The following is a 19,549-nucleotide window of genomic DNA, read 5'->3' on the forward strand; positions in this document are numbered from 1 at the left end:
CTCAAAGCTTTAGGATGGTACTCACCATACTATGGGATAAATGGAAGTAAAAAAAAGCATTTTCACTGATAAAAAAAGCATTTGACCTGAGTCGTTGCCTCTGACATTTACCAGCTCTGTGACCTCTGTGAACGAATTTTTCAACCTTTTTTATTTAGCTTTCTCAATCCACCCAGCAAAAATTTCTCATCAGGGTCATAAACAGTTGTGATTCTCTTGAGCAACTAGTTGGGGTTTTTTTTTTTCTTAAAACCCTTGTAAACCAGCATATTGAGTGATTGTGTTGATTCATGTTGGCTGCTGGAGACTTTAGATAAAAGTTGGCCCATCTCTAGGAAATGATACAATTTTATAGTATGCTCTTTGTATCTTAACCTCATTCCTGGCTCTATCTTACCTTCATATGCCTATTTTCTCGTTAGCTTGATTTTCTTACCTATATTTAATTTATTTTCATGTCATGTTAATCTATGGAATCTGCCTTAAATTCTTCCTGGAATAACATAAGGTGCATTCAATAAAATAAATTATGCCTACTTCTCAGAGCTATTGTGATACATACAGTAGGTGTAAATTTTGTTTTTACACTGAATTAAAGAATATTGGTTATAGCTGCTTTGAACTGTGGAAGGTTTAAACAGAGTTTGGTTTTGAAGGGAAGATAAAGTTTCAGAAGAGCATTTTGGCCCATTGCCAGGTATCTAGAAGTTTTCTGTAGTTTATGTAAAGATAAATGAGTATATCTGGAAGATTCTTTTCCTTTCAGCCTTAAACATGGTAAAACACTCATGTTACTCATCAGTATGAATGCGTCCATCCATCTTATATGCAGCTCACAACCATTTTATGTTCACAAGGTCTTAGAAATGTACTAATGGAGTTTTCTGATAAATGTAATGTGTCTTTGTAGAGAATATTTTATACGATAGTGTCTCCGGTTTAAATCATGTATTTAAATGAACTAGATAAAAGTCAATGGAATTAGATGTTTAGAATTTTTTTTGTAATTATGCTAAGGATTTACATTTAATAAGCCTTGAATTTATAAAAGAAAAACCATGTTTAACTGGTATAAACTTCTCTATGAACTCAGAATTCAAATATGGTCCCAACTAGTATTTTTTAAATTAATCATTCAAACATCCATTTGCTGAATGAGCAGAAAGTTTTCTAAAAGCAACACAAGCATGAGTCAGTACTGGTTCTAATATGTACTGCCACCTCATAGCCTCACAACCACATTTCCACTTTCACCATGGGCTTCTCTGCCATTATTTAAATTTTTTTTTTAAGTTCTTCCTGGGCTTCCCTGGTGACGCGGTAGTTGGGAGTCCACCTGCCGATGCAGGGGACGCGGGTTCGTGCTCCGGTCTGGGAAGATCCCACATGCCGCGGAGCGGCTGGGCCCATGAGCCATGGCTGCTGTGCCTGCGCGTCCGGAGCCTGTGCTCCGCAAAAAAAGTTCTTCCTTCGGAAAACGTCAGAGGTATCCAGCCATCCTCTAAGCAAAGCTACATCTAAGCAACTGCTCCAGGAGATCTTGTTCCCAGCCTTATGAGGAGGGCTACTCTCAGCAACTTGAAGGAGAGTCACTCTTCTAAGGAGTATGTCCCAGTGATCTCCATGGTGTAAATATCTACCCCTCTTGGAGGTAATGTTTCCAAAGCAGTTTTCTGCCTTCTCCCTCTTAGGTGAAGTGGGAACAAACTGAATTTAATTTCCAGCAGGGCATTCTGCTATACATGTAACCAATCTCAAATGGAAGAGCAAGGTCTAGATGGTTTATATTGCAAGAGCCTTCATGTTTAAGATGAATGAATATAAACATGAGCAAGAGAATAAATGACGAATTTAATAAAATAAGTGTTGGTTGGGTGTGATAGAAATACAAAACCAGCTATTTCAACTAATGTGAAGGATTGGTAGATGCTTCAAATGATGAATCATATTAGCAACTCAAGGGTTACTGGAATAGAAAATTTTCTCTTAATGTTCAGTATCTTTATTTATATAAATACTGCTTCTGCCACACATACCCCCCCCACACACACACACACAAAAGAAAAGCAGCACTCCAGAACAGGAACATACAGTACCCAAAGTTGGGGGGAAAAGTTCTTTCTTTAGCACAGTGTTGCATAAGGGGAGTAATCAGCTCTCAGCTTTTATAAGTTTGCTTGCAGCGTTTATAGAGCTACAGAATTGCCATGGAAATCGTAAAATGGAAGCCATGATTTACTATGTCTTAGTGAAAACTTTTGCTGGGAGTTGCTATAGTCAGAGTCATGCCCCATTCAGATAAGAACTCTGTCCTAACCTAGATAATGAGCTGCTAGGCAAGGAATGGGTCTCTTTTTACATCAGTCTGTACTTGGTGCTCTAGTTGCATATTATTAACAAAGTTGCTTTTACCTATACCTGTCTATTATAGATGTTGTAATAGCTCATTTGCTTTGAGATTAAGAATGCCTAATGATTTTCCCTCCCCTGAAAGCAAGCTTCTCGCTTCTTCTTCCAGTGTTTTAATTTTATTATTTTGTGTTTTATATTTGTTTTAAACTAATGTACATGAAAGCTATTCAAGAGAGGGATGGGGGAAGAAGACTGATTACATCAGAGCAAGTTATGTTTGGGTCGTTTTGCTCCAGGCCAGATGCATGTGCTCAGTGATTATTTTTGTGTGTTACAGGCCTTTCGGGAAGACCTGGAATGCCTTATTCAAGAACAGATGAAGAAAGGCCACAATCCAACTGGATTACTAGCATTACAACAGATTGCAGATTACATCATGGCCAATTCTTTCTCGGGCTTTACTTCACCTCCCCTCAGTACGTCAGTTTCGTAAAGTTTAAAAGACCGTAATTTCATCTCTACTTTGTACACTGCACGTTTCTAGCAGCATATTCTGATCTGGTTCAGTCCTTAAGTTTATAACATCTAATAGAGTAACACAGTGTTAGGATCTCTTACTTTTTCATACCAACCAGACATTTATTAGACTTTGTGAGGATTACAAAATAGTTATAAAATGTGGTCCCTGCACCCAGGTAAATGCATATTTGAATTGAGGAGACATACAGTGAATGCACAAAAGATTGAAACTGCAAGGTAACTGTAGAGGAAAAAATTACAAAGCAGCTCGTAAGAAATTGTCTAATGACGTTTTCTAAGTCATCTTGCTATGAACTCAGAGCTGGAATTGATTATTGGCTGCGGTGGACTGAGAGAACTTTGTGAAAGAAGAGAGGCCTCAACTAACCAGACTTTAAAGGATGGAGCAGTTAGAACTTGGTGTAAAAGGGTTTAGGACATTTTATTCATTGAACAGTTCTTTAGTGAGAGCACCAATTTGGTGGACTGAACACTAAGGATACCGAGAATCGTAAGGCGTTGAGTCCAAGCACTTTACATCTCAGAGAGACATGCACAGAACTCACTGCTGTACCAGGGCAGGTACACAGAGTCCCAGACCGTCAGGGACTTTTCTTTTCCTTCTCTTTCTTCCTTTTTTTCTTTTTGGTTAAAGATTTACAAACAGGAGTTCAACGAATTCAAATACTTCCCAAATAGAGGAATGGTATGAAAAGAGACATGATGGTGGGAACGTGCAAGGTGAGGGTAGAACTCCTAAGTGGATCAGTATGTTGGGACATACATACTGGTTAAAGAATCTTTGAAAGAGTCCCAAAGTGAATTATAAGTGCTTGAACTAAAGTAGTGGTTGTGGGTAAAAGAAGGAAGAGCTCAGTGAGAAAGGCATAGCCAAGGAAGAGGAGAGAAGACTAAGCAACAGGTTTGAATGTGGTGATGGCGGTGGTGGCAGATGGATGGTGAGAAGAGCGATGAGTTCCAAAATCACTCACTCTTCCAGTTTGGTAGAAACATTCTATCAGAATCAACAGGAAAGTTAAAATGTTGAGCTAGTTTTGTTCACTTTTTCTATAACATTGATTATCTGTCATGTGCCATGCATCCTAACAAGAGTCCATAAGGGCTAAGGGATAAGAGGTCCATGATAGTACCACACAGGCCTGGAAAGGAAGTCTAGGAAAGAGGTGGGAAATGGTGTCCAGGAGAATGAAGACTGAGCTAAAGTTGAATTCAGCAATTGGGTCATTAGAGATTAAGACTTGTTTTTGTTGCTTGGAGAGGGCAGAAACCAGACTGCTGTTTGACTGCATTCTTAAATATTTTTTGTTTGAATAAAAGTCAAAAGAGGTATTAGAAAGGTACAATAGCTTTCTGTTGAGATCTTTTCATCATAAAATTAGCAGTAACCTCAGTGTTAATAACGCTTTTACCATTGGGATCCTGTGACCATTTTTCCCCAGTGGTGTGAGCCTGACTCCCTAACATCACTCTCGAACAAGTACTAGATGAAACAGCAAGGCAATAGCTGATACATATTTTTACTCTCAGTGTACTTCTCTGAAGGAAGATAAGCTAATGCAACATTGTGTGGGCTGATAAGTTTCAGATCATCATTTACAGGCTGGGACACTCTTGGACTCAGGCTGCTTCCTGGCAACTAATTTTCAGGTAAGGAATTATTTGACCTGAATCTTTCTCCACAATTTTTCCTCTTTTAGGTCTCGGCATGGTCACACCTATCAATGACCTTCCTGGGACAGATACATCCTCATACATGAAGGGAGAAAAGCTTACTCGTTGTAAACTTGCCAGCCTATACAGACTTGCAGATTTGTTTGGATGGGCCCACCTGGCAAATACATATATCTCAGTGAGTCCTTCGTCTTTCAGTTTCTTTTTTTAAAATCCCAACTTAAAGGCAACCAAACTCTCCTCACCTTTACTCAGAAGTCTGGTTTTCAGGCCTTATTCTCTGAACCTAGCATGCTGGACCACAACCTCATCCTGATATAAACCTTATGTTTAAGGGAGAGGCTGCAGTTACCCCAATGTTCTTCTCCATTTGTTATCTGTGTTGTTTCCTTAATTCAGACCAGTCGCAGAACCTATCCAGGAAGAAATCCTCCTGGCAGAATTTTCTCTCTCTGTGTTAATTATATCTGAGAGTCAGTGATATTAAAAAATGCTTTGAAAAGCACTTGGGGCAGGGAAAATAGAGGGGGCCAGGGAAGTTTCCTCTCTCGTCTTTATTTTTTTAATATATTTTTCCCATTCATCATCATCTTGTTTTCATGTTGCCACACTTGGACACAAGACAATATTTGGAAGCAAAAAGTATGAAAATATTGTGTGATGAAAATGGCACAGATGTGAGGTGCAGTCTTCCTACAATTTTTCATCCCTTCCTCCAGCTATTCCTTGGTTTCCCCTTCCATTTCCACCTTAATTCATTCCTAGGAAGAGAATCTATTCTCTTTCCTTTGCCCATTTCCCCTTAATTTCCATATTGTATTGGGTTGAACAATACTGGCATTCGTTTCTCCTGCATGTAGCTGACCCTAAATAACCTTAGAACCCCCAAAATAACACTTTTAGGTAAGTCCAGTAAATGAGAAACTAATGTCAGAATTTTTTAGCAAGTATTTTAGGGCTTGAGGGAAGAAAACTTTTCAAGGGAAGTTTCATGTTGCACAGCTTTAATTTCTGCTTTGTTTTTCCCCCAGATATCTTACAGTTATTCATTGTAAATATATTCCTAGTCATGTTTACACTGCAAAATATGAACACCTCATAGTGAATCTGTATTGTTGTTGTTTTTTTTTTTCTTTCTCCCAGGTAAGAATAAGTAAGGAGCAAGACCACATAATAATAATTCCCAGAGGCCTGTCTTTTTCTGAAGCCACAGCCTCCAATTTGGTACAATTTTCATTCCTGTTACTTTTTCTGTGCTTCCTTGTACTTTTCTGACAGATTTTAGCTTTTAATACAGGACAGAACAAGAAAAGGTATGGATAGAAGAACAAATTACTAGTGAACAGGGAAGAATTTGGAAAGCTAATGTTGATTTTTAAGAAAAGCTTTAGCGTTCAAGAAAAACAGGGTAGTTGAAGAGCCTAATAAATGAATTGGTCTAATCAGTTAACCTATTCATGTTTTGAAGAGAATCTTGATGTTTTTTCACCCTGTACTCTCTGTAATTTGTTTTTTTTAAAAAACAAACAAAAAAAAAAACCCCACACACAAAGTCTGTATATTTTATAGCTAGATTTAAACAAAGTTCAGTTGGTGTGAGTATAGGGTCTGACATTCTAGCATTTTATTTTTCCATGATTGTACCCCTAGCCACTGTCATTGGCCTCTAGAAGAGTAGGAGCTACGTTGGTTCTGGTGCTATAGTGTTAATTAGCAAATGAACATTTTCCAGCCAGTTCAGGAAATGCCAGACTTATCCAGACCTTCAGTGAAGAGCTTAAGTTATTCAGTTTCTTGGAAACTGTGCTTCTTGCTAAATGCTAAGTTTTGTTGCAGACTACCTGTTTTTGTAAATAAAATTTTATGGGAACAAAGCCACACCCATTCTTTTATAGTAGTTTGCGGCTGCTTTTATACTACAGTGGCAGAGTTGAGTAGTTGCAACAGAGGCCCACAAAATCTAAAATATTTGCTATCTGGCTTTTGACAAAAAGTTTGCCACCCCCTGGTTTAGCTCATGAAACACAGGAAACTTTGATGCATGTGTGCCAGTTAACTGTGTCTTTCTGATTTTTCCAGGTGAAAGTCAATATAATAGGAGAAGTGGTTGATCAGGGAAGTACTAATTTGAGAATTGACCACACAGGCTTCAGTCCCCATGCTGCAATCTATTCAACACGTCCTGATGTTAAGTGTGTGATACACGTCCATACCCTTGCAACGGCAGCTGTAAGTCACTGAAGGGCCAAAATCAACAATGACCCTGGGAAGTGTATTTTTTCATGGCTTTCCTTACATGATACTTTATAATCTTCATTCTTTCAGACCCCACCATTTGAAGTTATTTTCAAAGTATTAATCCTCTGCATATCCAGAAAGCAAAAGGCCCTTTGGAGTAAATGCTACTGTTCTAGGAAACAACTGGAGAGATAGCATTTGCATTTTTGAACTCATCAGTTTAATAATGGGGTCATTGAGTTCTTTAGAGCAAGGCTTCTTTCCTAATATCTGGCACAGCATGTAAATTGAGTAGTATCCCCAAAAGGTCTTTTTTTTTTTTCTCTTGAAGAAGTGAAGAACTAAAGTGGGAGGTGGGCTGGAATGGTGAACACAGTGAATAGGCCAGCGCTTCCTGAGCTGACTGAAGAATCCAGTTCCTATGAAGGTGTAGTTAGTAACTAAGTGTGTTATCTTGGCATGAACCCAACCAAATAGGTATCCTCCATGAAGTGTGGGATCCTTCCAATTTCTCAAGAGTCCCTGATCCTGGGAGATGTCGCCTATTATGACTACCAAGGGTCACTTGATGAACAGGAGGAGAGAATTCAACTGCAGAAAGTTCTGGGGCCAAGTTGTAAGGTATGTAGTAGAGTTTCTATCTAAGGAGCTATTTTTGTTGCTGTTACTGTTGATGAAAGCAGTGTGAGCTATGCCAGTTATTTAAAGTGATTGCTTTGGGATTCTATTTTAGGTGCTGGTACTCAGAAATCATGGTGTGGTAGCACTTGGAGAAACAGTTGAGGAGGCTTTTCATTACATTTTTAATGTGCAGATAGCCTGTGAGATTCAGGTAAGAAAAATTGTTTACCCCCCTCTTTCTTTTTTTTTTTTTTGCTTTGTTATTTGTTGTGTTGGGTATTGTGTTTACTTATTTCCAGAGTTCTATCAGTTGGTGGCGTTTTGTTTTGTTTTGTGTTTTAGGAGAAGTTCTGCTTCACTTGAGTAAAAAAGGGTCAACTGAGGTATCTCTTGAATTGAAAACAGGAGGAAAGAAAATTAAAATTCATATACACACACCAAATCTAAGTGCTTCATAAACATCGTTTTCCTCATAATCCTACTTTTTAAGATGGTATAGTTGCACATTTCTCCATTTTCACCCTCTAGTGATGTGGTGCTGATTGAGAAACAAAGGTGACTACCAGTTATCAAAGATCAGCTGTGTTGTGGCCACTTTTATAAAAAGTGTAAGAGCAGTGCCAGAAGTTTTATGAACTCATGCAGTTTCCAGCGATGCCACAGCCTCAGCCTCATTATTATAATGGATTACTTACTTATTAACCACTTTTTCCCCAGAGAAGCTGAATGCATTTAATGGCCCTAATTTCCCCCTTTAAGAAAAATCAAGCAGATTCTCTTGAAGCAAATGGTAATAATCTGAATTTATTGGAAAGGCCGCGAAAAAGGGGGAAAAAACTTTTTCTACCAACTTGTCTTAACAACCACCTTTTTTTTGTTGTTGTTGCTTGAATGGTCGCTCTTCTTCTCAAATGAGGCTATGAAAAGCTTAATTATATTGAGATAATGAGCTGACTTCTGCCTAAATATTCTTAAATTCACAGTATAGTGTTTATATTCCTTTAAAATTATAACTGTCAACAAAAGTATTAACTGGATTGCCATGGGAAAACTGCAAGGAAAGAACTTTAAAATTTGGCAAGAGAATTCAGTTTCTTGAAATATATTAAAAGGTATGGCTCTAAATGTGTTTTCCAGCAGGGAGAGTCAGTCAGAGTCCTGGAAGGTATAGATAGATGGAAAAGATACTTCAGCTGCCTGCTTTCCCAAGTGTATTTCTTTGTTGGCAGCCTGGAGCAAAGTGTTACAGATATTTGCTGAATCAACCTTATGCCTCTTTAAAAGTGAAATACTCATTCTAGTCTTTACAGTCCTGTGCCTCTATATTTTGCCATTGATTACAGGTGCGGGCATTAGCAGGGGCAGGTGGAGTAGACAATCTGCTTGTACTGGATCTTCAGAAGTATAAAGCTTCCACCCACACTGTGGCAGCATCTGGAGGAGGAGGAGTGAATATGGGTGCCCATCAAAAATGGAAGGTTGGCGAGATTGAGTTTGAAGGGCTGATGAGGACTCTGGACAATTTGGTAGGTGAAAAAGTGAACATAACCTTGATTTCATGTGTCCAGATTCAAGAGCAGGTGTTTCCGTCTCCCTTTGGTTTTGGAACATGCTCCTTACTCCAGAGTGTGACCCTAGGAAGGAATTCAGTGTATTTTAAGAATCAGTGAAACATGCAACTGTCGTCTTATCTTTATTAGCCTCTTGCACTAAGAGTCAGAAGGCAGATTGCCTTCAGACCCAGGAACAAATACTTAAATGAGCACTGAGATTTGGCCTCCAGAAAACCAGTTTATATCTAGGAAAATGTTTCTGGTGAGCAGTTTTGAAATTACGTTTGTCAGGAACAGTTGTGTGAGTGGAAATTGCTTTGTCAGCTGAAATCAGTTTTAACCAGATCTTGAAATTTGCTTAATTTTCAACTCTAGTGTTATGTGGAGGTTATATGGAGTTTGGAAGGATCTTCCCTTTATTTGTTTTTCGGTAAAAGGGTCTTATTGAATCATTTGCTTAAAGAATTAGACTCTAAATGCTGTTTTTGGTACACGTTTGATAGCTTCAAGTGTGGTTTTTCCCTCCCCTAGGGATATAGAACAGGCTATGCTTACAGGCATCCTCTCATTCGAGAAAAGCCTAGGCACAAGAGTGATGTGGAGATCCCAGCAACTGTGACTGCCTTTTCCTTTGAAGATGATACAGTGCCACTCTCTCCTCTCAAATATATGGCACAGAGGCAGCAGCGTGAAAAAACAAGATGGCTGAACTCACCAAATACCTACATGAAAGTGAATGTGCCTGAGGAGTCTCGGAATGGGGAGACCAGTCCCAGGACCAAAATCACAGTATGCCCCTACTTTACGTGGTTTGCCTTTACTAAATATTTTGCCTAGTTTACTGATTAATTGAATGGTCTATGTTGAAAATATTGGGGAAGTAGAATATAACATTAACAATAATATCACTATAACTTATCAGGTAACCTTTGTGCAAGGCACTTTGTTCTAAGTGCCGTACATGAATTATCTCATTTACTTCTCCTAATATGGAAAGGATGCTGTTTTTCTCCTCCATTTTATAGATGAGAAAACTGAGGCACAGAGGAATTAACCAATCATTTGTGAATGGTAGAATCAGGGTTTGAATGCAGGTAGCCTGACTCTGGAGCCCAGTGGTACCCGTTGCATGATGCTGCTTTGTAGTTTATATTGTACTTGTGAGTCAGAACTGTAAGAGTTATCAACACCTAACGGTGCCAGATTTTGTGAATTACTGCACATAGGCAAGATCTTGTAGATAAAGAAACAGGTTATCTTAAATTTTTCAGCATTTTGTCTCAGATTTGGTTTAATTTTGGAGTGCTTATCACTAAATTCTATAGATACTCAAAATTGGTTCATCCTATCATATAAATCAGTAGTATTCAATATGGAAATACCTAGGCATCAAAGTTTTTTTTTCCCCTAGTCTATATCGATTTCTTATCTCCTAGTAAAAGAACATAAGTTTCCCAGAATTAATTTTATTGACAGAAACTAATGGCCAGTCATCATTAATCTTAATGAATATTAGCTTTCTTTAAGGGATATAACGGGTAAATGAAAAGAATTATTTAAGGCTCTTCCACCCCTGTGGTGCCATTATACTATAGATTACTACAAGATTATCCCCTTTGTAAAATGCTGGTCAGGGGCTTGGCCCATTCTGTCAGCCAAAAATAAAAATGAAATCTGGAAAACTAAATCTTAAGAGATTTATTGAGTCCTTTTTGATGACTTCTTAGCCATCATCACTTAAAACTTGAATGCAGGTGGCAACTCTGAATGTGAGTTAATGTGAGATCAAGCTCTATATGCTTGAAATATTTTCACCAACATATTTAAAATGCCAAAAGGAAAAAAATTTAAATAGGCATAATTTAGTATTCATGTGAATAGTAATGACATTTGTTTGTTGTTAAGTGAATGCTGATTCTAACTAGTATGGGAGATACACTAATTGACCACTAAAAACTACTCAGTGAAATTCTTTAAAATATTAGCAGTGTGTGCACCCACCCACTGGAGTCAATAAACAGTTGTCAAGAACCTACCATATTTCCTTAACACAAAGCTTCATTCTAGAAAATTTTTGATTCTTTAGTGGATGAAAGCAGAGGACTCTTCAAAAGTTAGTAGTGGAACACCTATCAAAATTGAAGATCCAAATCAGTTTGTTCCTTTGAACACAAACCCGAATGAGGTACTAGAAAAGAGAAATAAGGTAAGACATGTTCGATCTTCTCTGACTAGAGGAGACCTTTTTATGCTGTTTTATGTTTAAATCACTGGTGACTGAATCTGATTAATGCTAAGCTTAGAGGAAAATACAGAAGAATTTGAAATTTAATTCTGTATAATTTTAGCTTGTATTGAATACCTCCAGCTCTGTTCTAGTTTCTGGTGAGCGTGCTATACGGGGAAGAAGTATTAGACATGTTTCTGCAGTATTAGTGAAAAATGTAGTCCTCTAACAATGTAAGACAATAGGAAATCACACATCAAGAAGAGTGGAGATTAATGTGAGTTGTTATGATGGTCAAATAGTAAGCCAAAGGTCACCTGCAGAGTTACCCCCAAGAACTTGTTACTGTGTTTCAATTCAGATTCGAGAACAAAATCGATATGACTTGAAAACAGCAGGACCACAATCTCAGTTGCTTGCTGGAATTGTTGTGGATAAGCCTCCTTCTGTAAGTCCATAAAGCAATATGATCTTTGTTTTCACATTAATTTATTTGCTTTTTAAATATGAATATCTGTCTTTACTAAAGTTAATATAAACACAAGTTAAAAAGTCAAATAATCCACAAGACTTAAAATGTCACCTTCAATTCCCAATTTCTAAGGGCAAGGACTTTATTCTAGCATATACCTTTGTTTCTAAAGAGCATCTTTATTCTGCTTTTTCTTGGTTTATCAGTTTTAGGCGTCAACTGTTTTTCATCAAATCTATTTCATCAACTATGAGAAGTACCATTATTTTATGTATCACTAAAAGAGAAAAAAACTAATTATAAGATGAATGCCAATTTCAGGATCAGAAAATGTGGGAGAAAAGTACATCTTAGAATTAATAAAAGACAGTAGTGACTTCTTTTATGGACTGTGAGGGTTTAGCCTGTTTACACAAGGCTTCCCTTTTTCATTCTCCCAGTAAGGTTGTACCACAATGTTTTGTCTAGTCAGCTCTCAGTGTTTATATTTTTAAACGCTTAGTGCTGAGCCAGGTAGTATCCCATGATGACATTTCCTTTCTTATACAACTTTTCTCCCCTTGGAGAAAAAGTTGCTTCCTTTTTTCATTGGCTTAGTACTTAGGATACATTGGGCTTAGTTCTTCCCAAACTTTTCTTCATATTATTTTCCATAGAGTCAGAGGTAACAGGTAATCTCTCAGTTCTAGCCCTTTGTCATTGTCATTCTGGTCCAGATCTGGACTAGGTGCTCTTCAGGCCAGATGTACAGGCCCGTCCTGAGGATTCCTGTGCTTCTCACCATGTAGTCCTGTTTCCTGCCTCGTATGTCTCCTACTTAAGAAAGGAGACTCCTTTCTTACTCCTTTATCATTGAGCGCATCCTCTAATAGCTTTCTGGGAAAGGATACATAGGAGGTAACAGTCTGAAAACCTGTATTCTACCTTCAAATGTGCATGTAATGGGTACAGAATTCTAGTTTACAAATAAAATGAAAAGCATCACCATATTATCCCCTGACTCCATATCATTGTTAAGAAGTAGGAGAGTATTGTGATTCGTGTACCTTTGTGTAGGCTTTTTGTTTAAAGACCTTCTCTACATCCCTGCTATTCTGAAATTTTATTATGGTGTGCTTTATAGTAATTTCTGTTTAGTCTCCACTTTTAGCATGTAGTAACCCTTTTCAATCTGCAAAGTCATGTCCTGGGAATTTTTTAAAGTACTTCTTCAGTAAGTAGTCCTTTTCCTTTCAATTTCTTTTTCTGTCAGGATATATATACTGTTAGTTGGATCTCTTTGACTAAGCCTCTGATTTTTTTCTTTCCTATTTTATATCTCTTTGTCTCTTAATCCTACTTTCTGGGAGATTTGCTTGACTTTATTTTCTAAGCCTTCTATTTAATTTTCTATTTTGATTTTTTTTTTTACTTTTTAAGACTTCTTATTCCCTGAATGTTCCTTTTTTTTTTTTCTTTCTTTTTAAATAACATCCTGGTCTTTCTGGATACAGTATTTTCTCTTATTGCTCTTAAGGGAATCAATTTTAAATTTTCTTCGGCTGCCTTTATTGTCTGTTTCTTCTGAGTTCCCTTTTTCTTTTTAATTCTGGTTTCCTCCATGTTGGAAGCTTTCCTCAAGTGTCTGGAAATCTGTGGTAGTCTGTCTGTATTTAAGAATGAGACCCTGAAAGCCAGTCAGAAGCTTCAGGTGTGTGCAGAGCTTGGGAACTGGCGAGCTCCACTGTAGGGTGACTAGATGTGGACCAGGTTGATTCTTTCAGGAATGCCCAAATGTTAGTATCTGTAGTTGTTTTATCTGGGGTCATTTAATTTATCCAGAGAATTCTCTAGTCTCTTGCCAGTCTCCCACCATCATCCTGGGAACCCTCAGCTATGTTTTGTGTCCCCTAATCAGTTGTTCTGGAGAGTAAGCCTCTGATCTTCTGCAGAGATGAGAGAGAAGTAAATGCTCAGCTGTGTGAAACAGGAAAGGGGACCTGAGAATCTATCTGTTCCTTATTTACACTTCTAACTTGTCCCCGCTTTTCAGCTTTTCTTCACCGCACCTTCTGTGATACCTGAGCCTTACCAGGCCTCCACAGGGCAAATGAGCAGGTTTCTCCTTTGCAAGGCTAAGGCTTCAACTTTCTCAGCTCTTCCACCCATTCTTCCACCTGCTTTCCATCTTCCAACAATGTGTTACGACTTCTCATCCTCTGTTGTCTCATCTTCCATTCTTTTGTCCTTAAAAGTTTATACTTTTTTGTTGTTGTTCCTTTACTATCATTTTAGTGGGGTTTTGGGAGGAATTTTTTTAAATGCATGGGTTCAATCTGCCAGGTTTAGCTGTAAGTCTCATTAATTTCTTTTCTAGAGCAAATAGGTACAAGTTTATTTTCATAGCAAATTTAAAGTTCTTTTGGTACAGTTTCATTTTTCTAAGACTTTTTTCAAAGGCTTTTTGAAAATTCTTGGTTTTTAAGATATTTCTTAGTTATATGAAGCTTTCTAGAACTTGGCTTCTTTTTTTTTCAGAGTTATTAAATTGACCTATGCAGGCTTATTGAGGAAAGATCACTGGCAATTTTAGTCTATTGGCTCAGTAGTCTAAAAGCATTAATCTGATATAAATATTTTAAACAAAGCATGTTACTTTATCATTTCTTATGATTGTTGTGAGGTGGGGTGTCACAAACATCATATATACATTTAAGTGTGTGGATGAAGTTGCGTATATATGTAAATATATATAAATAAATATATAGATATAAGTAAAGCTCTTGGTAATGAGTCAGTGTTTCTCTTTGCAAGACCATGCGGTTTGAAGATGATGCTCATGCCCCTCCGGCTCCTCCGAACCCCTTCAGTCATCTCACAGAAGGCGAGCTTGAAGAGTATAAGAAGGCAATTGAACGTAAACAGCAAGGACTGGAAGGTTAGTTCGTTTTGAGATTCAGCCCAGGATAACCACCCTGCTAACAGAGCCTCTTGAGTCAGATGAGGGAGGGCAGTCAGGGTTTTTTTTTTTAATGTTCCTTTAACAATCAATTGTTCATATCCTCTCTCCCAGTCCTTACTTGGGTATAAGTAGGACTGAAATGCAAATAGCTACCACACACCATCTATGTTAACATGTAGAGAAGACTGTTTTCCTCAGAAAGCAATCTGATTGCTAGCAAAAAGTCTTCTATAGTAAAGTGAAATCCCCGGATGAGTAAAAAATCACTAGCTACAGTAAATGTAAATAGAGTAATAGATTTAAACATTCAGAATATGTGACTTTTTAAAAAAACTTTCTACTTTGACATAATTATAGATTAACAAGTATGTGGCTTTAATGCTTTGTAAAATCTCTTGTTACTGGATGTCTCAAGATGTCAATATTTAATTTCAAAATCAAAATATAAAACAAACTGCTAGAATTTTTATGTGACTTTCCTTAAGTACATGGGCACTCTAGTGAGGTTGCTATTATCTGACTTCAGAACCCTAAGCAAGGGTTGTATTTAAGAATTGTTCATGAAAATGCCAATTGAATATTAGCTCCCTTTTTCTCAAGAATAAAAGATTCTTTATAGCAAGAGTTCTCAATCTTGGGTCTTTGGATAAGCTTTAGACAGTCCATGAGCCATCTGAAAAATATATGCTTAATTTTGTACAATACAGATTTGAGGAAGGCAAGGGTGCAAGGTGGAGGGCAAGACGTCTGTAACCCCAAAAGAGGGTAAGAGCCTCTGCTTTAGAGCATCTTCAACATACGGCTGAAATTTTAATGCAAAACAGAACCAATAGTTAAAGAATCTTTGTCCCAGTTAGATATCATGTAGAAAGAACTAATGACATCTGGATCATCCAGGGAACAGTTTTTATAAGTGTGTTAGTGTCTTTGTCACAAAAGGAAGTCATCCTGACTCATTAATGTAATTACACTAAATGTTAGGTGATGCTATTCAACTTGTTTATTCTAACATAAGGTTGGAAACTTTCTCTGTTTTTGTATTTTGTAAAATGTCCCTCTTTAATCTCTTATTTTTTGAAAGCCTAAAGATGCCAGGTAACAAATATTGCACAATAGAACCATCACCTTTTATATATAACTTTATAGTTTCTTCCACATTCATTATGACCTGAATTAGCTCACTAATATTGCTGACAGGAATCACTAATTGGATATTGATCAAAAATTCAGTGAGGCATTCTGCCTTATTAATGTAGCATCATTGGTGAAGCTTTCATATTTCTTTTCATTTGGCTGCTCAATGTATTTTGATTTTCTAACACTCTAGCAAAAGTTAAATGCATACATATTATTTGCCTGGGCTTCCAGTAGCCATGCTTCCTTAAAGCATGTGTATAAAATTACCAGTAGCAGCCGGAAATGTTAACACAGTAACCTCCTCTAACTGCATAATTATCAATATGTGGGATAACTGTTAGCATGCTCAGCTCATTGCTGAAGAGTTTATCATCCCTGTGTGTGCAGGTATTTGATGTATGCACTAACCTCCCTGAATCTTATGCTTCTTTGTTTTGCATGGCTTTTAACTAAACTCTTATCCAACAGATGCTGAGCAGGAATTACTCTCAGATGACGCTTCATCTGTTTCACAAATTCAGTCTCAAACTCAGTCACCGCAAAATATCCCTGAAAAATTAGAAGGTATTCAATGTAATTTCCCATAGCCTTCACCGACTTAATCTTTAGAGTCTGTCCCTCTGTCATTTGTCTTCATATAAAGAAATTGAACACCTGATACAGTAAGTTTACCATGGATTTTACTTAAAGCTCCCAATAATTTTATATTTTTTATTAAATGGGGTGCTACTTTTGTCCAACATTTATATTGACTTACCTTAATCTGGATATTAGCAACCTATAGTTCTTAAGAATTTGTGAAATTAAAATTGGTTTGTCATATGTCTTCCAATCAGAAGCATGAAATCTTTTTCGATTTTGATTGCCCAGTGACCCCAAAATTAAAGAAAAATATACGTATGTTGTCTTCCTCATTTATACTGACTTGCTTTACAATGAAACTATCAAGTCATCAAACTGGACTCACCCAGCCTTCATTCTTTGGTCTAACAACTTTGTCCTCTTTATACCACTTAAGAGCATTAGCTTTATGCTAATAGGCCCAGAGTCTATTAAAATAATGATCTATCTTTATTGGAATTAAAGTACATTGCTTAAACATTTCAGTTTTGTAAAATAAAGCAAGGATGTTGACTATATAAAATTAAAAATTCCTCCCCTTTTGTAGAAAACCATGAGCTGTTTTCCAAGAGCTTCATCTCCATGGACATGCCTGTCCTGATAGTGAACGGCAAGGATGACGTGCATGGTGCTGAAGACGAGCTTGCTGAGCGAGTGAGCAGGTTAACTACAAGCACCACCATGGAAAACATCGAGATTACCATTAAGTCTCCAGAAAAAATGGAAGAAGTCCTGTCACCTGAAGGCTCACCTTCAAAATCACCATCCAAGAAAAAGAAGAAATTCCGCACTCCTTCTTTTCTGAAAAAGAACAAAAAAAAGGAGAAAGTTGAAGCCTAAATAAAGTCTTTTTGTAATTATTATTATTACAATGTGACGTTGCACATTTAAAAACCACATTTACGTTGATCATTAATACGCAGTGGTAGATCAGATTGGGGGTATGTAGCAAACTGGACTTTAAGAACTGGAAAGAGGTTTTACTAAAAGAAAAACATATTATGAAAAACACTTCCAAATTCATCTCTCATTTTGTATGTCCAAAAAAGGTTTTGAATTTTTTAAACAATTGCTAGTTTTGATTAGCTCTGCCCTCATGAAGTATTATTATAATCACCACAAACAGGTATCTGTCTGAATTACTTCAGGCCTTCTACATAATATCTGTTGGAAAGAAATTACCAGTGAACAAGCGAGAGAATTTTTGTTTCTCAAAACCTGCTTCACTTGGTAAGCAGATTATAGTTTTTTATCATGATTATTGACTGTCCCTTTTGGGTTCCCATTGTTAAAATGGGCATTAACAGAATGCTTTAAAAGCTTCTAAGACAAGAATCTATAGCATTAGTATACACTGGCACATAATTGTTTTTTAAATTTAAGAAAAGATTCATTTGGAATTTTATTCATAGTATAAAATTTCCTCACCTGAAGTAACTTTGTTTGCAAAAAAACACGTCATTTTAGTAAACTATAATTTTTGAAAAATTCCTTTTTTATTAGTTTAGAAAGCCCCTTATTTTTCAACAAAGGGGATTTTATACACATAACATGGGTTATTTAGTTTAACTCTGGCAAAAACGACTTTTGTATGTTGAGATGTTTGTATACCATTCAGTATAAAAGTGTCTGAGCATATTAGCCAATCATTTAACAGTAGAACACATTTGAGGCTGCTTGGTACTAAGTATACTTAAATATAATTAAAGAATCCAGGGACTTGGTATCAAAAGGGGATTAGAGCATTTAAAGGCATAACAGGATTCATGTTTGAACCTTATAATGTATTTTTCTCTTAGTATCACTAATGAATGAAGAAGCCCTCATAAGGTAACCAAATGGAAAGGAAAAGAATGAGAGAGAAAGTGAAAAATGAAGGGAACAAGAGAGGTGTCATGAGAAGAAGAATTCTAGTTTGATAATGATTCATAGTCATGATAGGATTTGAAGTGTCATTTATTTGATGCATGTCCCAAATTTCTGCTTCTCTGCCAAAATCTTCGTATTTCTTAGTTGATCTTTGAGTTTTAAAAGGGTCAGATCCTCCTTTTAACTTGTGTGTATCTTCAGAAGGCAGCACAAGAGGAAATCAGTGGGTCTAATCCCACCCCCACCGTGAGAAAACTACCACTTCTTAATTTTTACCAATTTTTCTTATCTGTTCAGTTAACTTTCTTTCTAATGTAAATACAAATTTAAACCTAGGCTTAATATAGTTTTTTTTTTCCCTTTCACCCAAGTCATGTCACAAATCAATGTAAAATCAATGATCCAAAATAGTCAGTGGGTAAAAATAATCCAAAGTATTTCTGAAGGGTGAGTTGGCGTGTAAAAAATTACACTGATGATAGTGTGCTCTGGGGCTGGTTCTGTTTGACTGTGAGTGTATGATGATGCAAAGTTGAAACGGAGCCTGGAAAGTTCATTCTAGATCTCACTAACTACTGGAATCAGTGTTTTAGTCTTAGTGGAAACTTTCAGTTGCTTAATTCTGTATTTGAGGATTCTTTTATGTTCTACATCATTTATGTTGTATTACAACGTATGTAGAAACAGTAACCTGTGAACTATGCTTTTCCATAACTTTTTAAAAATATATATAAAATGAATGCAATGTGCATAAATATTTTTTCAATGCAACAGTGAACTATTTGCACCTTTTGCTAATGCCTCTATTTACTTGCTTTGGCATAAAGAATGAGCCAGTGAACCTCTGTGTCATGTGGAAAATGTATAAATGTTATCTGATATTGCTCTTAGATGTAATGCTAATTAATGTAAAATCACAAATAAACAGTATTTTAAATAGATGGACTTGGTATCAAGAGCTTTCAGTTCAAGGGTGGTTACTTACCCTGAATTACTTTGTGGACTGTTGAGTTTTGTACTGCAGTGAGATTTTGAGTAAGACTGACACTTCTGAATAAGGAATGTCCTAATACATTTATTTTCAAATTAGTTGAAAATCAACTATATAAAACCCTTCTTGTTTCAGCTCATTTTGGAGGAAATATTCCCCAAGTGACCTACTTTTTTTCCTTGATAGGATATGGCAACCTTAACTATTTCTCTGACATCTAGAGATCTTTGAAGGACTTAGGATTCTGATTCTCAGTCTCAGAATCTATGGATGTAGAATAGAAAATGTTGCAGAATATGTGTTGAGTTTATAGATT

The 19,549-nt window shown here is 36.7% G+C and overlaps 1 protein-coding gene across 9 annotated transcripts in view; it reads left to right on the forward strand.

Moving 5' to 3' along the window:
- Positions 1 to 19,162, forward strand: part of ADD3 (adducin 3) — a 125,434-nt gene extending 106,272 nt beyond the window's left edge. For 7 of the 9 annotated variants that reach the window (XM_007115932.3, XM_055080903.1, XM_007115928.4 and 4 more), the window contains 13 exons: positions 2,690 to 2,828; positions 4,590 to 4,741; positions 5,707 to 5,787; positions 6,643 to 6,792; positions 7,279 to 7,422; positions 7,535 to 7,633; positions 8,766 to 8,948; positions 9,507 to 9,764; positions 11,062 to 11,181; positions 11,564 to 11,650; positions 14,468 to 14,591; positions 16,221 to 16,316; positions 16,921 to 19,162. In XM_007115932.3, the coding sequence (XP_007115994.1) occupies positions 2,690 to 2,828; positions 4,590 to 4,741; positions 5,707 to 5,787; positions 6,643 to 6,792; positions 7,279 to 7,422; positions 7,535 to 7,633; positions 8,766 to 8,948; positions 9,507 to 9,764; positions 11,062 to 11,181; positions 11,564 to 11,650; positions 14,468 to 14,591; positions 16,221 to 16,316; positions 16,921 to 17,213 (1,926 nt within the window). In that variant the 3' untranslated portion in view covers positions 17,214 to 19,162. The remainder of the gene's footprint in view (positions 1 to 2,689; positions 2,829 to 4,589; positions 4,742 to 5,706; positions 5,788 to 6,642; positions 6,793 to 7,278; positions 7,423 to 7,534; positions 7,634 to 8,765; positions 8,949 to 9,506; positions 9,765 to 11,061; positions 11,182 to 11,563; positions 11,651 to 14,467; positions 14,592 to 16,220; positions 16,317 to 16,920) is intronic. The other 2 variants (XM_028481153.2, XM_028481154.2) reach the window with 2 other exon arrangements.
- Positions 19,163 to 19,549: the final 387 nt, after the last annotated feature.

Source organism: Physeter macrocephalus, chromosome 20 (genome assembly GCF_002837175.3).
Source record: "Physeter macrocephalus isolate SW-GA chromosome 20, ASM283717v5, whole genome shotgun sequence".
Lineage (NCBI taxonomy): Eukaryota > Metazoa > Chordata > Mammalia > Artiodactyla > Physeteridae > Physeter > Physeter macrocephalus.